Source organism: Toxorhynchites rutilus, chromosome 3 (assembly GCF_029784135.1).
Source record: "Toxorhynchites rutilus septentrionalis strain SRP chromosome 3, ASM2978413v1, whole genome shotgun sequence".
Taxonomy (NCBI): Eukaryota; Metazoa; Arthropoda; class Insecta; order Diptera; family Culicidae; genus Toxorhynchites; species Toxorhynchites rutilus.
In genome coordinates this window covers 1,098,735-1,123,903 of record NC_073746.1, presented here as the reverse complement: position 1 = coordinate 1,123,903, position 25,169 = coordinate 1,098,735, and the positions used below count along the sequence as shown (strand labels likewise).

Sequence of the window (25,169 nt, the reverse complement as noted above, 5' to 3'; positions counted from 1 at the left end):
AAATGTTTCTTTTTCAGTACTGAAATTTTCATCCCCATAGTTTTCATTTTCGAAATAGTTGTTAAAGGGGGCAGATGATAATTGATCTACCGTATACGATGTACTCATTACATTACGCGGCAGGAAATGGGTGAGTCGAACGAATCAGAATTAGCGGTGTGGTGGAAGATATGAACGGCAGCTGATCTGAATAGTATTGAGAACAATAAAGGCAAACCCTGGATTTTCGAATCGAGATATCGCCAAAAAATACGATATCAGCCGACCAATGGAATAGTCCACGAGTAGACTACCGTTATTTTTGTAACTGCAAGCGACCAAACAGGATGCTTAAGCAGAATCTAGTGGCCTAGTGGAACTTGTATCGAGCAAAACCTCTATGTGTGATATCAGCATTTGGAAAAAATGTTGGATTTTTGGAATGCAGCTCGCTAGCTGGATTGAGACTAGACTGTGGTTTGATGATGATGTCTTGAATTGTAGAGGTCTAAACTTCTTCAGTTTCTCCGTCTCTAGTCTTGAAAAAAAGCGATTAATGCTTTAATTACAGACCTGAACTGATCTTAACAACCAACAGTACACTGTATAAAGCTTCGAACCGCACATATCATCCCTATCGTAAATTATCGCTGCACAGGCAAAGCGATTAATGATGCATAAGGAATAACAAACGTCATTGTTCGGTTCTAGCCCTACCTCTAACAGTAGTATTCAGGAACCAGCGGAGAGCAACGAACGAAGGAAAAACTAAAACATAATAAGTTTTGTTTCTCACAGAATCAGTAACGCTTTACGGTCTACATGAATACAAATTATGAGAAACAAAGAAAAATCTATACTTTAGCTCCGTAAGCGATCATGACGTTTTGGTTTGTATACTTATGCATCATGAAACGCTAACCGAAGCAACATTCTCTCGTTTTCGTTTGTGTGATGATACGTAGTAAATAACAACAAACGAATGACAGTGAAGGAAATGTCTTCTGCAAGATAATATTTGAACACACGAAAGTGAGTTATTCAGTGAAACTTCAATCGGCAAACACAGGTGTGACGATAGATGTCTCGAGCCATATGTGTTACTCTATTGTGGAAACTAATCTCAAGTGAATATGATGAACTTCAATGAATTTCAGCGGTATTTCCGAACGCGAGTGGAATGGATCTGGTTTGAGTTTAAGTGAGTTTCGAAGTCGTATCTTCTGCTGTTATCGGCTCGGATGTAAAATAGGAGCTATAAAGTAAGTTGACTTCAATAAAAGAGCGATTCTTTCAATTTGAGAAGCAGAAAATTTCATTGACGATTGGCGCTGATCGAAATTGTTTATCATCATGTCTCATTTCGCATGCGTAAGAACGCTCGTTTCATCACAGTTTCATCAAGGGACAGATTCATCCGTACCAAAATGAATCTTCTCGGATCGTCTTTCAAACAAAACAATATATAAAGAGGCACAAGAGAGTATGTCAGCTTACCGCAAACCATAAAAGCAACAAAAATAGCAATATTTGCCACTATCTAGTGTTGTGCTTCACGTTGTTTAGTTTTGCTCAGTGGTATCGCACCTATAGACATCTTCCGAACATCGGGAAAGAAAGACAATTCATTTCCACTCGACGCTCGCCGGCAACGATGTTTCTTCGATGACCACCAAACGGGAAGTGAAAATTTTCCTTCGAGGATATGCAATATTTATACGCTAGCGACAGCGTACTTACTGTGCAAGGGTGGAGTCTACGTCGCAACCTTATTTCATTAAAACGTAAACCTGTATTTTGATTTGGTACCCTTAATGAATGACGTAGTCCTACGTCAAAAACATCATTATAGTACTGGAAGCGTTTCCTACGATGGGGACTTACAAGAGCTGGAGAACGAATTCTATGCCCCAAATGTGAAATCGCCCTGGGAGTAAATATTTTTTTTAGCATCGAAAATCTTGAATTCGAATCCTCCCGAACAAGAGAGGACTTTTCTGCTAATTCAAACGGGTTTTCTTCGTGTGTACGGAATTAAAACTTTACAATGTCGTTTAAACTTCAAACTACAACCCATGTTTTCATATCCTCGACAATGTTTACGTTGTTTAGATTTTGTTTCGGTTTTCACTTGGGGCATGAATTACGTGCATTACGTCAAACGCAAGGCGGAAACCACTGCGAACAAGCGAAGCCGGGAAGGCGTAAAATCATCGCGTACATAAACAGTCTGGTTAAAATTTAACAAAAACAACAAGCCGCTTGGATAAATATTGTGGTGGGTGTTATGGGAATCGTTTCGCACACCGATTCATAAACACGTGTGCTAGGAGGAATCTTTCAACAGTTTAATGCACACAGGCCAGCATATGTATGTACAAAAACACACATGAAATCACCCCTAAAAATCACTGATCTCGAGGGCAGCCAAGCGAGCTGCTGCCGCAAAAAGAACGATGACAAGAAACCGACCGAGAGCTGTTGATTTCCATAGAAGTCGTGTGTTCAAGAATAAAACAACACTTCAGCAGCGTTCCACTTATCGGACGGTGTTTGTTCCGATGCTCGTTTTGGCCGGCGGCGGGGTGAAGACAACCGACCCTGGCTTCGACATGAGGCAACAGAAATGACCCTTGAAATTAGTGCTAACAACGGCCGAACCGGCCGGAGGACAAAGGTACATTCATATGGGTGCTCTAATTATAACCCGGGCCGATTGTCCCCTACTCGGAACTGTCCGAGAAAAGAAACACGACAAGGTTAGAACAACACGCATTGGTTTACACAATTCATCTTCCACTCACGCATCAGCGAGCACACCGAGTTCTTAAATTACCAACGCATTCTGGATTCGTGATATATGTGGTTGATGTGCACTGCCATAAGTGTACATGTGGTCAACCGGATTCGGAGACCGTAATTATTAGGCAACTGTGCGTGTGTAATAGAAGAAAACGGTTGGTCGTATTCTCTCTCGCCTCGCGTGGAAGAAAGGAAAACCGATACTTTCGTTGGGCGGCAGCAGAAAATCCTGAAATTCCGGTCGGTTTGGCTAATAAATGTCACTCGAGCATGGCGCTATCAATCGTGTCTTATCTCTGTGCGTTCCCCCTGAACTTGATTTACTTCCTGGGAATTGGTGTCGAGCAGCAAGAAGTTAAAACTTGTTTCAACCGAAAAAAAATCGGAGCCAAAGAAAGACTAACCAACCAAAGAAGGGCATAATTTATGGGAGTTTCTCCTCACCTACTGATCAATTGTACTGCACTTCTTCCAGAACAGCGCGGCGTTGAGAAGCTTTTGTTACAACTTTATTTATTTGCTCAAGATTATCATCTCGGTATCCGTCGTTTGTTGAAGGGTTTCCTGGATAGCCTCCGCTGCACTTATGCATCGGTTGGTTGGCTTTTTTCTAAACTATTACATCGTATTCTCTTTTAGCTCGGTTCCAGTTGAAACAGATCGCTTTGTGAAGCACATGGCTAAATCAGAAAAAAACAGTACTCACATATGATGACGACGGAGACGCCGACGGTCAAACACACTTACCGTTATTGCCTAATTTGGTGGTACTAATTTCATGGACCATACACAAAACAGAAACTCATAAATCAACGCTCGACCGTCAACGAAGAGATCGCGCACCCTTTCGCGCCTTCGACTATCGCACTTTTATTATCATTCCGGCCACGATCTACACGACTCACATGGGCCGTAATAACGACGAAGTAGGCTGCGCCTGCACTGTGGGTTTGCAGTGGTGCTTGCTGAGATTTGCTCCCACATCCACATAACAGTGTCGGTACAGTTAGATTGGTTTGTAAATTTGGACGCGCACACATCCATTTCATTTGATACGCGTAGTAGACCATTGAGTTCCCCATTGGCGCGAATCACTTCGAACATTTCTGAATGAATTTCTGCGCGGTTAGGTTGGCAGCCTGCTTTGATAACCAACACGCGGATTATAGCATTCGCACACACGCATACGATCCAATTTGCAACCAGAAAAACGGCGTATCTTCAATCAGCGGATTGTAAAAATGGTGGGCCTTCCGTGCCGATCGCGGTCGGTAATCGCAATTACTTGCCGCGGCTTGCCGATAACCCGACGGTTTAGCGGCGTAATCGAGCGATGAATGTACGCCACATGGCCGAACATGGCACGATCGCGGAGTGTGCGCTCTCGATACACTCGAGCGGTTTCCTTGACAACAAAACAGGTGTCCCGTGTTGGCCTGTGTTGATCGCGTGTTTCAAGTTGAAATTTCGAGCCAACGCTTGCTCATCTTCCGCGACGGGAACGGCACCCGCAAGGTTAATATTATTCGAGAAAAAATGCGTTATGTCGTTAAGTGGAAAGCGCTATATTGCCGCACGCAAAAAGGCGTCTGTGTAAAATACGTACTTGACGAGTATGAATCTTTAATATTGCGCATTTTTTCTCGTGCCAACACCAGAGGCTGATCGAGCTCGAATAAGGTAGCGTTGGTTGGCAGCAGCGATGCCAATGTTCCAGTTTGAACTGGATTCTTCCAGTTTTTTCTCGATTCAGTCAAACAGTTAAATTCTAAAACCTTCCTGTTTTTTTTATATTGAGCACACATATAAAAAAATGGAAAAAAGACATTTTAAGACATTCTATGTAAAATGAATTCATAATATTTAAATAGTATCCTTCTTTCGTGAAAGTTTCATCCTTCCTATACATTGACCTTGATATTGTTTTTGACATTTGTTATTTGATAAATCCAAGGTGTATTCATCCGGCCAATATTTGCTTTCCGACCGGATACTGGATATTAGAAAAAAACAATAAATTCTCATTCAACTAGATAAATATAATAAAATAGTTCATTATGATCATTCATCCATAATAAAAAAAAATTAGATTTGTTAACGGGAATGCCAGACTTTTTTTCAAACCAAAATTAATGTTAACTCATAACATTAATTTATCATCATCACTCAAAACTACCCGTTGGTAAATTATGATGAATAAATAATAAATTTTCAACAATTGATGATGACAATCAATTATGCCTTGCTTCGTACACCAGAGCCCTGAATAATTATGTAACTCATATCAGCCTAATAATATAAGTTACATAATTATTAGGTACATTTTACAAGTCTAGAAACTACAAGTGCTAATATTTTGCGTTGCGTAATAATCTTGCATTGGACTATAATTAATAGCACTTGTTTGATTAGTAACGCATCCTTATTTTATTAGTAACGCGCCACTTATCAGTCAAAGTAAAATCGTGTCAATCTTATTCAGATTTCATTTTGTTGGTTTCTGTAAAAAAGGAAAACAAATCACAAAACGATCAAAGAAAATTGAAGCTCTGCGTTCTTGATGACGAGCATAAGGGCATATTCACCCTTATTTCGGAACACGATCGGGTTCGAAATTAGCACGATGTTGCATTCTGTAACCCAAACGATATAGACTTGTAAAATCCATCCGAGATTCGAACATTCTAAAATCCATCCGAGATACATTGCCTTGAGGCGAAACAAAATTGTGTTTGATAGTGATTCTATATTATTGATAAAGTTATAGCAAAATACTTGGAAAAGTATAAATAGACAGTTGAGTTAGGGTAAAAAATACGTGTTCAAAGTATTTGAATAACACCAAGTAATAATTTTCATTAATACAGCTAGTATTAACGAAAATTATCACTTGGTGTTATTCAATAACTTTGAACACGTATTTTTTACCCTAACTCAACTGTCTATTTATACTTTTCCAAGTATTTTGACCCGGTGAACTTCGTCCCGCCCAAAACTATTGTTTCGATATGAATTCTTTAGAAAAAAAATTTGAACTTTTTTTCTTCATAACATTGTTCTATGGGGAGAATACAACAAAATGAATACGGCTCAAAACGGACCTTTTCTTCTTCGGGTTTTGCGATTAGCAACACAATTGGCCTTCCTTTCAGAGTTTTCCAAAAAATTTCCGACTTTTCTCCCCAGACAGAAACATCAAAATAATGATGGCTCAAATCGGATGTTTCCTTCTTCGGGTATCGCGCTTAGCAACATATTTGGTCTTCCATTTCTATTTATATAGATTTCAACAATTTAAAACTGCATTGGGGCATATTAATGTGATTGAGAGCAAATAGCTTCACCAATACGGATGAATTATTTTGACGTTTGTTTCGGTAACATTACGGTAACTCAGTAACTCAGAATGGCGTCATTTTTGCATATGTCGAATGGGTTTGAATCAATAAATTCTCATATTAGAAAAATCAATAGCAAGAGATACTTCTATTTCCGGTTCTACGTCATTCAATAAACCTGGAAATTTATGATTTTGAGCTCAAGTACGACCTTTCAAGATCCTTACGCCAATTACGCGATATTCATGTTTGGACATGAATTTTGAATTATAAAGCAAATACATTTGAGATACAGAAACCTGTAATTTGATCATATTCCAATAAGATTTGACTGGCTATTATATTATTCACCCTTATTCTTGTGTATCTGACTTTCGTTTGAAAGACTTAATTCGAACAATTCCTAAAAATACTTTCTTGTTTTAGTACGAATCCCTTCGAACAAGACCTTTTTCGAACGTAAACATCAGATGCAAGATTTCATACATCAATAAAATTTCATGCTAGATTTCATCAAAGCAACGATGAAAGGGTCACCCACACAGTGATCGTTCGTTAATTGGGCCGGAAAATCAACGCGATTATCGCATTTTAATTGCTAACTGGACTGAAAAACAGCAAAAGAAATAATTCAAATTGAAGATGATGTCTATTATTGATACATAACTGCTTTGTAACCCAGTTAACGCACGTCCTGTTCAAGATAAGTCCAATTAGCGAATGACTGCTGTATATGGCTCACGAGGCGGAGAACGTGTTAAGCGGGTTGCGGCGACATGGGCAATTATACAGCGAAAAATGAAATTAATGCTAGGATGATGGCAGCGATAATCATGCGAGAACTGAAATCGGCATCACATCGCATCACAAAAATGAAAAGAAATATGAAATATTAATAATCTTCATGACTCATATTCATAATTCTCCATGACTCAATTCCTTCTATAATAGATTGAGCAGCAGAATCAGTACGACTTAAGCTCGAATTATCCGAAAAACGTGAATACTGATTGAACAAACGAACGGGATTCGAAAGAAAACAGTGACTTTTGAGAACCACGGGGCAAAACGCATTCGTACGAAAACTAGAATGGGCGATTCGTTCGAATTGTTCAATTTTCGAATGTTCGAATGGATGGATTTGATTCGTACAAAAACAAGAACACAAATGGGGCATACTTTCGAACCTTTTTTTTTTCGTTTGAAAACAAGAATGAGGGTGATTATATTATCTATCTATATATAAATATATATATATATATATATATATATATATATATATATATATATATATATATATATATATATATATACATATATATATATATATATATATATATATATATATATATATATATATATATATATATATATATATATATATATATATATATATATACATATATATATATATATATATACATATAAACGGAGTTGTCTGTCAAATGAAACACAATTTTTTTTCATACCGCGAGAACTAATCACGCAAATGGAGCCAAATTTGGCATGTGAGGGTTTTCTGGTACGAGGAATGGTTCTATGACAATTTAACACCCCTCGCTCCTTTGGGCGAGACCAAGTTTGCCGGGTCTGCTAGTATTTGATATATCTGTAAAAAAAATGTATTGTGGCACAGTTATGGACATTACGGTAACTCAGTGACATAGATTGGCACCATGGTATTGGCTTCCTTGGCCGAGTCAATGTAAGGTTGTACACAATTATTGGCGTGACATCAGTGCGCCTATTTTGCAAATATGCATATTATCATTTTATATTAATCTAAGCCAATCTCTTTAAAATAAAACGGTTTCACAGGATCTATTTTTGTTCAATTTTTTTTTTCAGAGCAATTTTCCATTTTTATGAAAAAAATTATTGGCAACCCTGCTTGGCAGACTTATTGTTAGGGTGCAATAAAATATAAATTATTACGCAATTATTATTACCCGGGTGTTTCAGCGTCTACAGTGCCGAAGGTGGGATATTCTAGAATATCGCGCGCTACCGCCCACATCCGATGGTTCGGATAGCGGTGAATAATTTATTGTAGTTCTATCTTCTAGAGCACTTCTCTCATTGTCAGATGAGGGTGCCATAAAGATGAGATTTCAGTGTCACTGTTAGAGGTTACACTGTGAACGGGGATTTCCCAGAGCTCCGGCTGTGAAACAAATGAACGGTTTTTGTGAAGTCAGAACGTTTGATTTAATCGATTGTTGAAATTTTCTTCATTCTATTGATCATTAACCACGGGGCTATTTTCAGGACACTCACATACAACTGTGTTCGCTTTTCCCAAAAAGAAATTAATTATCCGTTTCGCATTCAACACGTCATAAATTTACGGAACATTGTAACACTTCCGTCATATCGCACTTAACGGATCTGTCGTTGTCGCGAACGCATTCACTCCCCTGGGGACCGTAAATTTCCATATCGCTCACAGCGCTCTCAGAAGCGGTAGCAGCGTTTAGGAAGTGAGTAAATGACTAATTGCTTGTAATACCTTCCCCCTCCCTCGGTTTGTGCGTGTGACACTCTCCGAGGGCCGGAGGTGACCGACAAACACTGCCTGCGATCGTGTCTCGTAAGTAAACAAATTAATGCTTCCATTTCTGAATGCGATTCTGTTTCCCACCATCACCACCACCACCATTCCGGTGTCTGTCCGTTGGAGACGATGATAGAGCTTATATTTTGTTGGAACAAATATCCTGCCGGCAACTGTGTGTATCGTCGTGTCGGGACTCTCGGTGCGAATAGATTTTTATCGCCGCAGGATAGTTTTACACACGCGTGAAAACTGTTCGGGAGGGCAAGAGACGGGAAAAACTAAACAATGACGTTGTTTATTTGCTGCGTTGACAAAGAAACACTTTTCCTCTCCAGTTTTTGTCCCATCAGCCTCAGCAGTGTCTGTAGCGAATTTCTAGCTCACGCTGAGAATTATATTAAATTTTTTGCTGCCCCTCGTCCCTCTCGTTGGTACCACCACTTCCTTCGACACCAAAGTGCATCCAACTCATCCACCACCCCCTGCGATGGATCGATAAGCCGCAATTTATCGTACATATAATTATGCTGTTAACAGAAAGATTAATAAACAAACACTGAAACAGTCAACGCACAGAGGAAGGAAGGAAGGAAGGAAAGAAATCAAACGGAGGAAGTGGAAACACTTGCGGCTTTTTTCGACAGGCTTTTATCATCCTACACACAACGCTGATAAGCTACAGCATTACTTTGCATACTTTTTTTCCTGTGGAATCCTGCTACTATTCGGACACTATCGATCATGCATTGCTACTCTATTGTATGGCGACGACATGTGGGAAGTACAAACGGGAAGGAAACAACTCTAGGGAAACTACGAAGATTGCACACGAAGAAGAAAAAAACACAAAAATATGTACATACATCAGTCGTTTCATGTACCTCTTACGAACGACCAGGGTGTAGGACTCCCGGTGTCCCGAGCTAAGGTATTTCATTTGTGTGATTTGTGTTCCTAAACTTCTGAGATAACCTTCTCTGGGTCGTTGTTCTCGTTCCGGTTCGTTGTTATTTGCGAGAAGGCTATCCAGCAGATAATATTTAACAATTGTTCGATACAATCGACTTATCGGTATTAAATTGACACGAGCAACATCTTGTGCGCAACGCGCAGATTCTTCTCAAAGTCGATTATAAATTCAGTTGATCGCGTCGATCATATCGATGATCAAGGGTGCCTTGCGTGCACTTGCGTGTCAGTCAGTGCAGTTAAGCCACAGATGAAGGATGACAGATGATTTGTTAATCCGATAATGTGGTTGTGGTAATGTTCCACGTACAGCTCTCCTCAATCACTCACTTTTATAAGCTCACTGGGCGTCGAGGACAGGGTCTAAGGTAAGTCAGCGGTAACAGTTGGTCATAAGGGCCACGAGAACAAGAATCCAACGGTCGGCGCGCAACACAACAACACTCGTGGCACCCTTAGATGATTTTCACGGTTGCGCAGATAAATCATTGAATAATCGGCTTGGCACCAATAGCGCCAACGTCTAATCACTATTCAGTAGGCCGTGTTAAATCGATCGTAGATTGACAAATGATCAATCAAGCAGACAGAAATAATCTCTATCACTAGGCACAGTATAATCTCCGTTTCTCTTCTCACTCTTTTCCGGTCGAATTGGTAGAAAGAAAAAAAATCAATTTTCTGCCTTTTTCATTGTAATTTACACTGTCCAACGTTTCCTCTGTGTAGCTTCTTCAGGTACATCTGGTTTGGACTATAACCACTTTATCGTCGCACTTCTTAACATTCGCAAAATACATAATTTCTTCGAATGCACCGCCCGATCAAAGCACTAAAACACTACGCTTACGAATCCCTCCGAAGCGACGCTCCGACTCTCCGCTAATCGTCATATGCTCATCAACCGATTGCTGGATGCACACTGCCATGCCATTCGTTCGCAACCATCGATCGCAGCCTCGCTGCTTCCCGTAGCGATGAAAACATTGAGCCAATCGCACGCACACAAACACAACCACCCTTCGGCATGAGATAGCATAAAGCATAAAAGCAATACGCGCAGCTCACATATAGCGGGTTCGAGCAGTTCTCATCGGGCGAACGAAGTGGATTCGAGCAGCCGAGTCGATCGGATCGGTTTGTTTTTATTCGAATTCCTTGCTTTCTTGTTGGAACCCCATCGTTTGTTGGCGCGGCGCGGCGTGCGGACTGGACTGGAATGAAACAGGATTTTTTACGACCCAGGTAAACGCGCAGACACACGATGCTCGGGTCGCTACGCGAGACAGCGGCTTACGGCGAAGGGTGAGATTAGAAGGAATGTGCAGTGGTTTAATTCTCTGGAAACATGTGGGCAAGACGACGAAGAGAAAAGTTTCGTTTTCGGACACTAGAGCTATTGGCCCCTCTCTGAATGCACAGCTTAGGCCTAGCGGCAATTAAATTAATGATGTGTAATTTGATGGATATAACCGGACTGCATGATGAATGAAGGAATCTTTTCAACTGAATCTGATTTTGATTTTGAATGAAGTCTTGAAAAAAAAGCAAGGAAAATTGAGAAAAGGATAATGGCTAGTTTTGGCTACTTCTTGCCACGATTTTGAAACAGAACAAACAAAGCTGTGAAGTGAAGCCGAATTGTGCACATGACCTCTTCTCAGGGTTATCAAATTAAATTTGGAAAGCAGCGGTTTCATTTTTACGAACCAAGAAATAAATACAAAAACAAGTGAATGGCCGAGACACAGATCACTATCCAGCATTTCTGGAGTTTATTACGGTCTGTATCGACGAAATACGCGACGACATTATTCATTCAGATCATTGGAATTGGTATCGTTGTTATGGCCTATCAAATCATTATGATTCTTGTGAATAATAACATGAAATCGATTCCTTGTTGCTTGTACTGATGAGATTTCAGGTAACTGAAGAATTCAAATTGTGTAACATCCAATAATTTCTTTTTGTGACAACAATAGCTAATTATTTGTGTCGTTAGTCATGATGATGTCATGTAAGATACGGCAGATAAATGTTAGAAAAGATTGACTTTGAAGGAATCTCCAGATCAGACCGATCTAGCGATTCTCAAATGTTTCGGTTGGACGAAAGCCTGAAATTTTCTCTATTCAAGTACCTTACCCCGATTCCGAGAAAGTGTTCGTGTTGAAACGATATTGTTCTGAAGGTAGGTAAAAAATCTGATAAAATTTTTTAGGAGGTTTTGTCCAAGACACGACCGCATTGTTGACGTAAGACTACGCTGTTAATTTATTCAGTTCGCTTGTTTATAACTTCGAATATTATTTTAGAATGCTACGAAATTTTAGTAGAATGGGTTGGTAACTCTAAAATGATAATTAGAAATGACCCTTCATAATCAATCGACGCTAATTGATTGATGATTCATTCTTGGCCTCGCAAAACAATACACAAGCTGATCGTGTGTTGCAAACAATGCATTGAAAATTCATCTCAAATGTTATTCCGGTGCCCTTTTTCGCTATTGATGTACACTTGACTACAGGCGATGTATACTTGTTGCATCAGAACCATTATTCCACATCTCATAACTATATGAATCTTTCTTTGGCATCGCATGAAAACAACAATAATGGCAACATGTTATCTAGTTTTCCCTCAGCGAAATCGTACCTCTAGACATCGTTTGTGCAGCGTGAACCAACCAGCACCAAACAGGCGTTCAACATAGCATGCATACATGGTCTTACATTCGTGACTAGAAACTGCTAAATATATAAACACATATCATCCAACATTTCGCGCTATTCTCAAAAGAAACGCTTTTTGTCACTATTACTGGCCTCGAAAAAAGAAGCATTACTTCCTCATGCTCGTGACTAGCACAGCTGTCATCCTCAGTGGAGAATGTTTTGCTTCTGACAAGCGAAACTAAATCACATACAAATTCCAGAACGACATTCATTTTCTTGATGACTAATTAACACGTTCGTCGCCCCGTCACCCAGATATGGGTGACACTTTCCTCGTTCAAACTGAATAGGATTTTCTAACGGAATTTGATAAAATAGGCTCCTAAGTGTAACTATAGGATATGTAGAATAACCTTGAAAAGAGTTGCATTGTTTCTGTATGAACAAGATTAGCGCAAGAAGACGCACCACGCTAGATATGGGGTACATACTAGGGGGGCGTTGCTGATTAATGGTCAGCTGCATCCCAATAGGAAGTATCCCGTGTCGGGCACACGTACAGAGCATTGGAGACAGCAACATCCCAATTACGAGAACACTTGTAATACTAACCTCGAGACGACGGCGAGTAATCGGTTACATATTACTAACATAGATAATAAGAAAAACTGTCAAAATATTGAACTCCGGCCCCGTCAGGCTAACGCCATATGAGCCTTGATAAAAATATATATTTTGGAAAAAAAAAAAAGATTAGCGCAGATGACATCCTTGTTAAAGGCAGTTTTGCGACTGGCACGCAAAACCAAGCAAATCATAACATTCCAGCACGATATTCACGGTGATTCCTCAATAAATTATGTGGCACACAACCTTAACGCCTGCTTTGCCGTACCGTGATGTTTTTCCCGCTTCACAGTATTTCTAGTCTACTTGTGAGATTATACTTTTTTAACGGTTGTTTCTGTTATTATTGTTTTCTGAAGCGATTTTCCGGTAACGTCTGCATATATTGAATGCTAAGTATCCGATGGGAGAGGTTTTGTTTTACAACTTGAGTGTTCAAAAAAGGCGATTCAGGTTTATGTTTGAGGCACCTCAAATAAATTTAAAGAAAAAAAACTTACGTGTTGTATTCTGTATTATTCTACGAACGCAAGGTAAATATTGCAACATATGTATCGAGAATTTAAAATATTCCTTTTTTTAATTCTTGGAATGTCATGTAATAAAATGGTTCCCGATAAAAAGATTTGTGACGAATATGGCATGAAAAAAAATATAGGGAGTTTAAAGGTCCAATTTAATTCAATTCGCTCGTTTATTATTCCGAATGTTATTTAAGAATACATAACATTTTTAGAATCAACTCTATAGTAGAATGCCCTGAAGAGAGCCATTGGTTTGCATAATTTTGTAGAATTAGCTAAAGATGGTTGATTCATGACTAGTTCTTGACCTCGCGAGAACAATATACACACTCGGTTACAGGCGATTGTATATGAGTTACACCACATCTTTTCCATATTTGTAATGAATAAACAAGAAAACTAAAATAGCAATTCCAATCTACCATTGACAATGCGTGAAAACAATAACAATGTGTGCGTTTGATCGATAAATCGATATTGAATGGTGTGAAAATCGTATCATCGTTCCTCCACCACGGTTTTGAAGTTTCGAACAAAATCGTACTACGGTGTGCGACATCTTTCCTTCACAACACCCTATCGACCCGAAGTGATTTGCACTCTTACTTCCTATCAGTGTTTGCCAATTGACCGTTTCACTGAATAATTCGCTTTCGTTTGTTCAAATATGATCTTACAGAAGTCATTTCCCCAAGTGCTTCTTCTTCTTCTTCTTCTTTTTGACTTTAAGAGGGTTTCAACTTCTCAGTTCATTCGCCTCTATCCCCAAGTGCTTTTCTTTTGCTTTTACATGCTACAAATCTTGACACAAAAGAGAACGAGACAACTCTGCTTCAGTTCGCACTTCATGATACACGAGCAAGCAAACCAAACCAAATAAACGGTTTCGGTGTAGAAAGTTAATATTCTTCTTTGCATCTAACGCATTACATGTCGAACCTCTCCATGCATCATGAAGCAGCAGAATCATACGGACTACGCAAAGAATGATACATATTTATTTACAGCAACAAAACCTGACCCAAAAGTGTCAGCTAGTGCAAACTATGTGAATATTTAGTTAGCTAGATGCTCAGGGAAGGATAGTCAAATTATTATTTTATTTTTAACGCTGTTATCCATTGCAATACATATATTCATATAGACCGCAAAGTCGTACTAGCAACACCGCTCCAGTGAGAAATAAAAACTCTCTCGTTTTAGCTCTTCTCCTATTCGTCGCTCTCCGCCAATGAAAATGGTCCAGGAGGTGCATTTATGTGGAAATTAGCATCTAGAGCTCGACAGTTATTCTCTAGACGAAAACTGCCTTCAGTAAAGTTGTTGCATATGATAGTGCGCTTATTTCGATGTTGTCAAAAATAGGGTGACCAACATTTACGGTGAAATAAAGATTCAAACTTTCTTATCTTTATATATATAAAGGGTGTGTCACATCAAATTGCATCACGGAAAAAACGCTGTAGAAATTCGCCCAGTAGACCGATCCTTTTGAAAATTTTAGACAGTAAAATAAAAACTATTAAACAACTTTTGGCATTTTCTTTTTATTCATACTTCGAGCCCAAGCCCGTATGCTCGCACCTTCCTCTTTACCCCGTCCATAAGGTTCTGACTGATCTATAACGTCAGGTTGTAGTTTTTTTTGAACAGAAATCCATTTTCTCTTGAAGTCCGCCTCCGATTTGACAACTTTTGGGTTCTTCCGGAGGGCCTGCTTCATAATCGCCACATATTTCTCTATTGGGCGAAGCTCCGGCGCGTTGGGCGGGTTCTTTTTCTTTGGCACGAAGGTGACCCCGTTGGCTACGTACCACTCCAACACGTCCTTTGAATAGTGGCACGAAGCGAGTCCTCTGTCCTCTGCGGAGAAGAACAACAGGCCCGGCAGCTGACGAAAGTCCGCTTTGACGTAGGTTTCGTCGTCCATTACCAGGCAATGCGGCTTCGTCAGCATTTCGGTGTACAGCTTCCGGGCTCGCGTCTTCCCCACCATGTTTTGCCTTTCGTCGCGGTTAGGAGCCTTCTGAACCTTGTATGTACGCAGGCCCTCCCGCTGCTTGGTCCGCTTTTTCACTGACGGAGCATCCATTTTTGCCGTTCTTCACCTTCCGGTCGATGGTTAGGTTCTCGAAGTATCGTTTTAGTACTCTGCTGACCGTGGATTGAACGATTCCCAGCATCTTACCGATGTCCCGATGTGACAACTCCGGATTCTCGAAATGAGTGCACAGGATTAATTCACGACGCTCTTTTTCGTTCGACGACATTTTTCCAAATTTACGAAAAATTGACAGTGAAGCATGGCCAACGTGATCTATACACTCTTATCTAATTATAAGCGAAAGCTGAAGATATAATTCCTAAAAATTAAATTTCTACAGCGTTTTTTCCGTGATGCAATTTGATGTGACACTCCCTTTATATATATATATATATATATATATATATATATATATATATATATATATATTCTACAATGTTCTACAATGTTATAGCCTTAGTTATTTAAGAAAACTTTTTAGAACAAAGTTTTTTTTCTATCTCTTGAAATAACCGATATAGCGCTTTTTTTCTAAGTTGCGTTAGGGTCTCCATAAACAAAACGGCTTTTTTGCTCTAACTTTTATACTGCATCTTTTACATGTAAACTATCTTCAGAAGACTTTTAGAGCATTTTGTGATGCAAAACTTGTCAATATCTTAACTCTACGCAAAATTAATTTGATATTTCTTCAAAAAAAAACGCCCTCTTCATTCGCGTGTCATTCTTTTTGGGGCGAACGTAAGAAATGTTCGCTAACGGAATTTGAAAGAGCATACTTGACTCTACATATTGTGGGATTTCCAAAACTATGTTATTTTATGTAATTCAGTGAACTAAAATTGAAATCCTAAGTTTTTGGGTGAAAACCCATCAATAACTTTGAGTAGTATTAACACATTAAGGACCGCACGTTTTGGGGCAAACTTGTACGCTTCATTTGTTCGAATGCTACGGATGAGATCGTTTTCTTCGGTGTGGATGAGACGAAGACGAACCATCGGTAGAGGCCTTGTGAGATTCTTGGCAGACCATGGATTTAACCATGAAGTGTAGAAAACACGCGTTATTTCGTGTTCCATCCGTAACAGACGGAACGCGAAACACGAGAAATCTCGTGAGCGGTCCGCAAAATGTTAAAAGGCTCTAAAAGTCGTTCCAAGACAGTTTTGATGTGGAGGTTGAAATATAAAAATTAGAACAAAAAACACGTTTTTTTACTCTTCGTTTCCAGGTGCCGTATTGTGTGTAAAGTGTACTGTAGTGTATTTGTTTATTTTGTTGTGTATAAAATGTGTAAAGTAAAAAATAATTGTTAGTTACCCGGGCCATCACACCTCAAATAAACATAAAACTCGCAAGTTTTTTTTTTCACGCTGTTCATTGTTTGCCATCATGCAACACCATTTCAAGAATCGATCATTATTAATCAGTGCAGCAATAACTTGGAATGCTACCAAAATCATTAATTATTATTTCTGGAGAAATCAACCGTGAAACAACAAGTAACTCCACACTCCAGCAAACAAAAATTAATGATAGTTGAACACACTATCTACCGTTTACGCCGGCGACAAATGACGAAACGATTATCGTCATTTATCAAAACATCTTCCGATCTCCGGCAAGGGCAGATGGGGACATGGAACAAATGAGTGACTGACAAGTTTGGCCACTGAGTTTTTGTATAGCTGCGAACCGTTTCCAGCCGCATGTGCCAAATTGCGATCCAATAATAAATCAGAATTATCGCGCACATTCAGAACAAAGTCCAACAAATCAACCCCCGTGCCCGTGAACAAAACAACAAAGAACTTGTCGAAACATTAATTTGAGAGTCGTTACGGAACACGGTTTTCCACCTCGAAGCATATTCACGATCGACAAATGAAGGCCAGAAAGAAGAGAAAGAACAATCATGAAAAAGCAAATCCGATTTGATTCCCCTGATTCGAAAAAAAGACTACCCTTTTTTGGAAAAAATATCAAAATTAATCGTTTTTTTTGGAATTGAATCCCCTTCCAAGTCTATTTAACCGCACGCATCACACTCGACAGCGTCACCAAAAATGAAAGGGTGCACCCAAAGATGATTACGAACCTCGACAGGAAAATTAATTCCTAATGAAAATCAGTCCACAAGGGATAGTGAGAGAGGAGTGCATCGGTTGAAATCGAAATCATTACGAACGGCGGAGCACTTTCTATTTCGCGCGAGGAACAACCCGAGACGGGTATGCAAATGGACAGGTAAATCCGATAATGACGATCTATGCGATAAGGCGGCTCTGCGCGAATGGGATAAAAGTACGCTATTCAATTAATACGCAAAGAGGTTCATCGCCGTTTAGAGGGCCCCCCTTTGAAGAAAGTTGAGCAATTACCGTAACATCATAGCTCAAAGATGGATCATTGCCAATGTTAACGACACCACCTCACTTACGCGACCGTGTGTGTGTGTGGTGATGATGTGATGGCACTGCTCCGAGAGCAATTGCGATGTAATCATAACAATCCAGAGTAGACTGTGGAAGGCAGCCATGGGGTGGATTCAAAATTACTCCCTGCAATGTGCGTTTGGAAATGATAATGACAGTGCTGTCGAATCGATTGGAAATCGAAATTTCTATCATTGTGAAATAACTGTTCTTATGTACTCAGCGTGCTTAGAAGAACTTTTTTTGCAATTGATTTGCAAAATGATTAGAAAAAATTTAAAAATAGATGTGTTTCGTGGATCCAAATCTTTATTATTGTGTTCTAAAACACTGAGAAATTATTCACACCCATTTCACACCCATTTCACACCATTAGATAAAATAGAGATAAAATACTATTAACGTTTAAAAATAGATATCAAGCAATAAGTGATAAAATACAAATAATTATCTCTCTCTCTCTCTCTGTTTTTCAAGTTGGTGGAAGTCTTATCAAATTGAAATGAACTTCGCAAGTTTCATCCAAATCGTAACGCAAAGATTTGCAAATGTTAGTTTCAATCTTATCGCAATATTTGCAATGAGGATTATTTCATTATTCTTGAAATAAAAAAAATTCTATTTCAACAACTTTTCCAAATACATCATTATGGGAAAAACATATAAAGTCAGTCAGTCAGTCAGTACAGGAGTCATGTTGGAAAACATTCTGTTGAAACCCACATGTCTTCAAATGTTTTTCAACGTGACTCCTGTACTGACTGACTGACTGACTGACTATATATTTTTCCTATAATGATGTATTTGGAAAAGTTGTTGAAAGTTATAAGCAAATTCATAGAAGTTCATGAACATGATGGTAAAACACAAACAATAACACAAACATATTAAAAGAACCTATTCACTATGAAAAAGACAATAAATTAGACATATTTTTTTTAAATATTTCTAGAATGACTGCATTTAGAACGAGATTGATAAAGAGTTTCTTTGTTTTGAATCACATCAGGATTCATAATTTGTGACCGTTATGATCGTTAACATACAACATTTCGAAGTTTCGAAATTTCATAAAAAATCGATGTTCCACAAAGTTCGTCAAAAATAGTTTTACCATCTTTGACTCATTTTTTTAAATTCTCTACATGACTATAGAAGTCATATAAACAAATTTAAAAAACTAAAAATATACATATTTTAAATATTGCATTTTATTTTACAATTATTTTTTGTAAATAAAATGAAAGAGTACTATTTTTTTCTCAGTGTACATTTTTTCCATGTTTTAACATAAATACGACTACGACCCATATGACATAAATTATCAAAGCTTTCTCTTACTAAAATCAACTAAATTCAAAAGTTACACTTGAGTAAAAAAAAAATCCCAATTGTTGTGGAAAACTCATATTTCCGCCAATCCAAACGGAATACAAACTTTCATTAGAATCAAAAATACTCATGTTTTGTCATTTGTCGATTTCATTTGGAATTGCTCATATGTTATGAAGGAATAATGTAAAATGATGATTTTCTAACCTTTTCAGCATAAGAAAATACTTGAAACCGGGAAATTTGATGAAAAAATATGATTTTCCTAAAAAAATTAAACGAATATAAAAAAGTCAAACATTATCATTTTACTCGCTGCGTCATCTCGTTGTAAATTTAACGAAGATACGTTAATAAACATTGATATTCATTAATCTTTTCCAGTCAGCCAATTGAACCTCCTGTCAAACGCCCCTTTTCACGGCCACCATTCGGAGGTTCAAAAGAATTAAAATAACAGATTTTTGAACAATGAGTAGAATTACATTTCAAAAACAATTGTTCCGAACAATCACAGTCCTACGTCAAACTTACGTCCATGCTTTTAGACTAGAGATGAAAAATCTTATAATTTTAAAAGCCTCTATAGTTCAAACTATGATCATCATTATCGAAGTCACAGTCTTGCTCCAGTTAGCAGGCAGCAGTCTTTCTCAATGCTGTTGTCAGACACAGCTGTTTTGCTCGATACAAAAGAAGAATGGATGAGAGATATTGCAAACAGTGGTGCAATTTTGTTCGGTGGAAGCATCGTGCCGATTTCTGGTGGAGAGTGCTTCTGTATTTTTGCACCACATCATTTCTGCACCTGTACTGGGGTGTACGTTTAAAATTTCAAAAACGAGAGCGTTACGTTTGGGATCCAAAGATTTGAGCGTTATTACCTCTTTGTAGGCTGAACGAAGACAATGGTATGACAATCATTTTCGAAAGATGAAAGGTGTATGAGTGATGTTCGTTACTTATTGACCCACGATTTTTTTTTCCTTAGCTTAGAAACTGCATTAAAAGCAAACTATTGAAATCATAAAAATCTATAAATTTATGTTAAATCACCCAAAACTATGAATATGTTTGCAAGTCCATTGAAGTTAAGATTAATACATGTCACTGGATGGCCGTGAAAGCACTATAAATATTGTACTCCACCTGGCCAATCTCAGTTTCTTTTTTGGTACCGCGTCGAACGGATCTGCAAGATTATTCGCCTCAAATTTCATTCTCAGAATATGCGCGATGTTGTTGATTTTATGTGTTATCAAACGGATATCGGTGATGGGCGAACAGATATAAAATCGCCTCGGATCGCACTGTGTCTAGCATGAGAAGACTTTTCGCGAAGCATACTGCGTTCGCCATGTGCATTAGCGATGTGTACAATGAATCATGAATCATGAATCACCTATCTTCAAAGGATTCTACAAAACCATACCAAAGGGGCCTTTTCCAGGGCCACCAAAACTTTCAACTGAAGAATTGTTTTGAATTTTAAAATTGGTGCAATTTTAATTATAGAAGCTTTCACATATTCTCAGATTTTCTCAGTTCATTCGCCTCTAGACCTAAAGCAATACCAATTTGGAAAACTAAACTAAATACTTGGTCTTGAGAAAGGCCATTTGGAAAGCCTTGTTGCCGCTGGCATCTGATAAATCGGTAATTACATATTGGTGACTTTTTTCGATCGATTGATCAATTTTCGTGAATTCGAACAAAGTTTTCGTGTTCAAAGTGGCGTCAAAGTGCAGAGTCTTTCAAGCGGTGAATCCTGCGTTATTCGGTAAAAAATTGAAGGTGAAGGTTGTTCCAAAGCAATGAATCAAAAAAATGTGAGCAATCAATAGTACCTGTTTATTATGAGAGGTAATATGATAGTCTTTTCAAATTGACGTCTTATTTTTACGCGAAACGTTCGCATCCCTCACTCAATGAGAGCATTCATTCATTCCTTCTCGGTGCAACCAAAAGTTTGTGTAAAGAGCTCTGTCTAATGACAGATGTGTGCTTCTCGCCGGTTATAATTTCCTGGTTCCACGTTAACATTGTGGTCGTGTTTTGGACACATCCTTCGTTCTCTATATATATTTTTATGGCCCGCGACACAATGACTAGCACGTGTTTTTGGACCCTCTGAGAAAAAGGTTGAGTACCACTGTCTTAAATGCTTGAAACTTTCTGATTCTCCAGGGGATGATTGAACTCTTTCCATACTATGCACTCTTTTGAATTTTAACCTAAAACAACAAAATGTTTGTCTCCAGAGACACTTGTTTCAAATTCTGCAACATCCGTAAGCCTATTAATCATGCGTATGTTGAACGTCTGTTTAGAATATTCGATATTTGATTTGAGTATCCACAATTGAATCACACATTTATTGGCCCCACTCCTGGCAACACTTGCTTATGCCCGGCGATCACAGTTCACTGACCCGTCGTCAGTGGAACCCCACGGTTTGCAAAGGCGCGCATCTCCGCTGCAACGATTATCGCCATCCGCCGACGTTAGCGTCAACGATTGCATCAACCGATTCCTCGTCCTTCTTTCTTCTTGGAAGCGGTGGACACATGTGTCGTTTTTTGAATCAATATATATGGTTTCTTTTGGATGATGGAATACTGATTTTCGTATTGTGTCGTCTCTGCTGAAAAAAGCATAAATTACCCGATCGAGCAGAATTATTTTTATACTAAAGTTGACAGTATTTATTCATTCTGAGTTGTTCATATGACTCTCATCATCTGATCATAAGAAACGACATGTTTGGAGAAACTTTTCTTAAAATGTTCCTCAACAAACGACATTCGAAAGGAATCTTTCCTGCCTACGAACCTTCATCGGTTCCGCAGGATTAGGGCGTAATCTCTCAATTTATATCAAGCCTCTTCCGTTCGCGGTCGTCTTCCAAACCGACGCGTGTCACAAGCACCGTCATGCGATGTATTGGCAGCAACCTCAACCCCGGGCCGCATAATGACAAAATAATGAACATATCAAATTGAACTTTTGCTAACGATGTCTGTTTGGCTTTGTCGTGGGAACGCAATTTGCCATCCGTGAGAAATGCAAATCATCATTCTGACTGGCGTTGAGTTGAGTTCACACTGCCGATGTATGTCATGTTAATTTTCGGATCCGCGGAAGACTGTTTTCATTACGAAGCATGGAATGATTGCTATTTCGATTCACCCTGGGCACACGAGGGCCTTGTGCCGTGAAAGTGTACTTTCTCTCGGATGAACGGTATTGAGTAATGATCAGAATATTTTGCGGAAGAAAGTTTCGAGAAATAATAATGGTAGGATCGGAATCACAATTTCGGTTTTGAAGAACGATCAATGATGTGTGTTAGATCCCGAGATACAACTGGTTTTGTGATTTGGGATTCAAAATGAATAAAGCTTTTATCAACAGTAAACGGAAACACCATGAAAAAGGTAGGCTTCATTTTCTAGTTGAACTTTTTCATTATTATTTATTAATCTTACCCAAACAGAAAAACAATGAAGTAATATAAACTATATTCCGATGTATTTTATCATGCTTCGATATAACGTACAATTTTGAAAGTATTTTTTTTTCTCTATTATAGTGTTTTTCAACACATTTCGGCTGGTTCGTCACTTTTACTTCCGTTTTTGGAAGAATGTCGGGAGTAAGAATTGAACTCGTGATCTCTGCGTGAGAGGTATGGATGTTACCACTACGCCAGATCGCCTCCTCAAATTTTGAAAGTGAAATGTGCGTTATATCGAAGTTGCCCTGTGTACTAGAGATGGGCAAATCAGCTCATCATGGTGAGCGGCTCAGAGCCGTTCAGCTCATACAAGTGAGCTGCTCATTTGGAACAGCTCTTCAGCTCAGTTGAATTTTGCAGTTGTCCACACAATTGCATATGAAACGTAATCACCATGGGACATTGCATAGTGTGCATTTATTTAATAGACGGAAAGCAAAAAAATAAACGAATTTAATTCGTAATTGTACAAAAACTAAAACTGATATGAATTCTAATAATATAATATACAACAAATACTGAATGCTGAAATCTAACATAGAAGATGCTTAGGATATGCTGAACTTAAACAACAGAAAAACCAGCAGTAGCCAAAAAGAATGCCTCCAGGAATATTGGCCGAGACAACGTTTTTTGAAAAAAAACCATCGAGATTTTTTTTTGCATCCGAGGATATAAAAATAAATCCACTAATAGGTGCAACGAGAAATAATTATTCGCGATCACAAAGGTAACAAAAGGACCAGTATCAATCAACATTTATGCCGGGTGGTTTTCTGAATTGTTTTGATTCAGCACGCGGAAATAAATGTATGTGTTTCCACAGTAATGTTTAAATAACAATGTAATATATTAAATTTATTTACAAGCATATAATAATGTGTATTATTTTGTTTGGCCATATAAGAAAAATTTAATGAAGTAACGAACGATTGAATATCTTCAAAACAAAAACTTTTTTTCCTATCTGGCATCTCTGCTAAAGCTAAAGTACGAAGAGGGATACACGAAAACAAACTGACGTCATGCCATGAAGCGCGGGAGACGAAAAATCCTTTCGCGTCTCGCAATTCACACTCTCTGCAGCTTTTGCGCTCCACAGCTATGCAGCTCAACAGCTCAGCAGCTCAACAGCTCAACAGCTCAACAGCTCTTCAGCTCATCAGCTCAACAGCTCATCAGCTCAACAGCTCAATAGCTCATCAGCTCAACAGCTCATCAGCTCAACAGCTCATCAGCTCAACAGCTCATCAGCTCAGCAGCTCAACAGCTCAACAGCTCAACAGCTCATCAGCTCCAGCTCCGTAATGAGCTGATGAGCTGCGTTTTTTTGATCGCGAGCCGATCCGAATCCGCTCACTATGATGAAGCCATTCGAATGAACAGCTCATGAGCGGATGGCACATCTCTACTGTGTACTAATGTACCCAAACTCCAAATTAGGTATCAATTTACATCCTTATGAAAATTTAAGTTGGCCAATCATCATCGCTGTTGTGTTTGTTTTACGCCGTTGCCTAGCATTTGTTGTTCGGTTGCCATGGAAACAAATATTATTTTGGCAGTTGTTATTATTTTTTTTTTGAATTTTATTGTGACAATGACGAAAGCTGCTGCGATGATTTTCGGGAGTGAACACCCATGTTACCAAGCATTGTTCTGCTCATTTGGGTGCTTACCAACACGTATTGTCAACAACGAGCATGTTCGCACGTAGATTGATCGCTCGATGCAGAGAACAAACATTGCAACATATGAAACGATACTGTGGAAAGAAAAAATTGTATTTTAAGTCTTGACCGATGACAACTTTTTGACACGGATAGAGCATAAGTTGTCATCGGCCAAGACTTAAAATACAATTTTTTCTCTCCACAGTATCGTTTCATATGTTGCAATGTTTGTTCTCTGCATCGCAGAGGATTTGCATATTGTATTATGCAGTCTTGCGTCACCTAGCTATTAGTTAGCATCATATTGCGGTACGGTTATGTTCATAACTTCAAATACAGGGTGGACCACGAAGATATGATACAAAGCGACGGTTTTCATACCGTCTGGTGGAAAGTGCTTTTGTGTTTTTCTATGCGATAGCTGTTATAACACCAACAAAAAAAAAAATAATTGCGATACACGCTCGTTATTTTTGTGCTTGTCGTATTATTCTCGTGATTCAATGAGTTACGAATCATTCATTTTTAGCAGATCTTTCATATTTTTCAGGTAACTTTCTACTGAAGAGTTTAAAAAATTGAGGCATTTTAAAATAATATCCGAAGTGATGAGCGAGCCAATTGATGAAAATAATTGCATAGTCCTACGTCAACAAAGCGGTCGTGTCCCGGACACTGATTCTTCCCT

The 25,169-nt window shown here is 38.6% G+C and overlaps 1 protein-coding gene across 6 annotated transcripts in view; it reads right to left on the bottom strand.

The window, feature by feature from the left end:
* LOC129772840 (rap1 GTPase-activating protein 1) overlaps positions 1-25,169 on the bottom strand; it is a 280,874-nt gene that overhangs the window by 113,368 nt on the left and 142,337 nt on the right. Inside the window, exon 1 of one of the 6 annotated variants that reach the window (XM_055776348.1) lies at positions 9,976-10,569. The exons of 3 other annotated variants lie outside the window; for them this stretch is intronic. Coding sequence is in view for 2 of the 3 variants with exons in the window: in XM_055776346.1 (XP_055632321.1) it covers positions 9,540-9,613 (74 nt within the window). In the remaining variant the exon portion in view is untranslated. Of the gene's footprint in view, positions 1-9,539; positions 9,900-9,975; positions 10,570-25,169 lie in introns of those variants that run through there. 2 more of the 6 variants (XM_055776346.1, XM_055776347.1) reach the window with 2 other exon arrangements.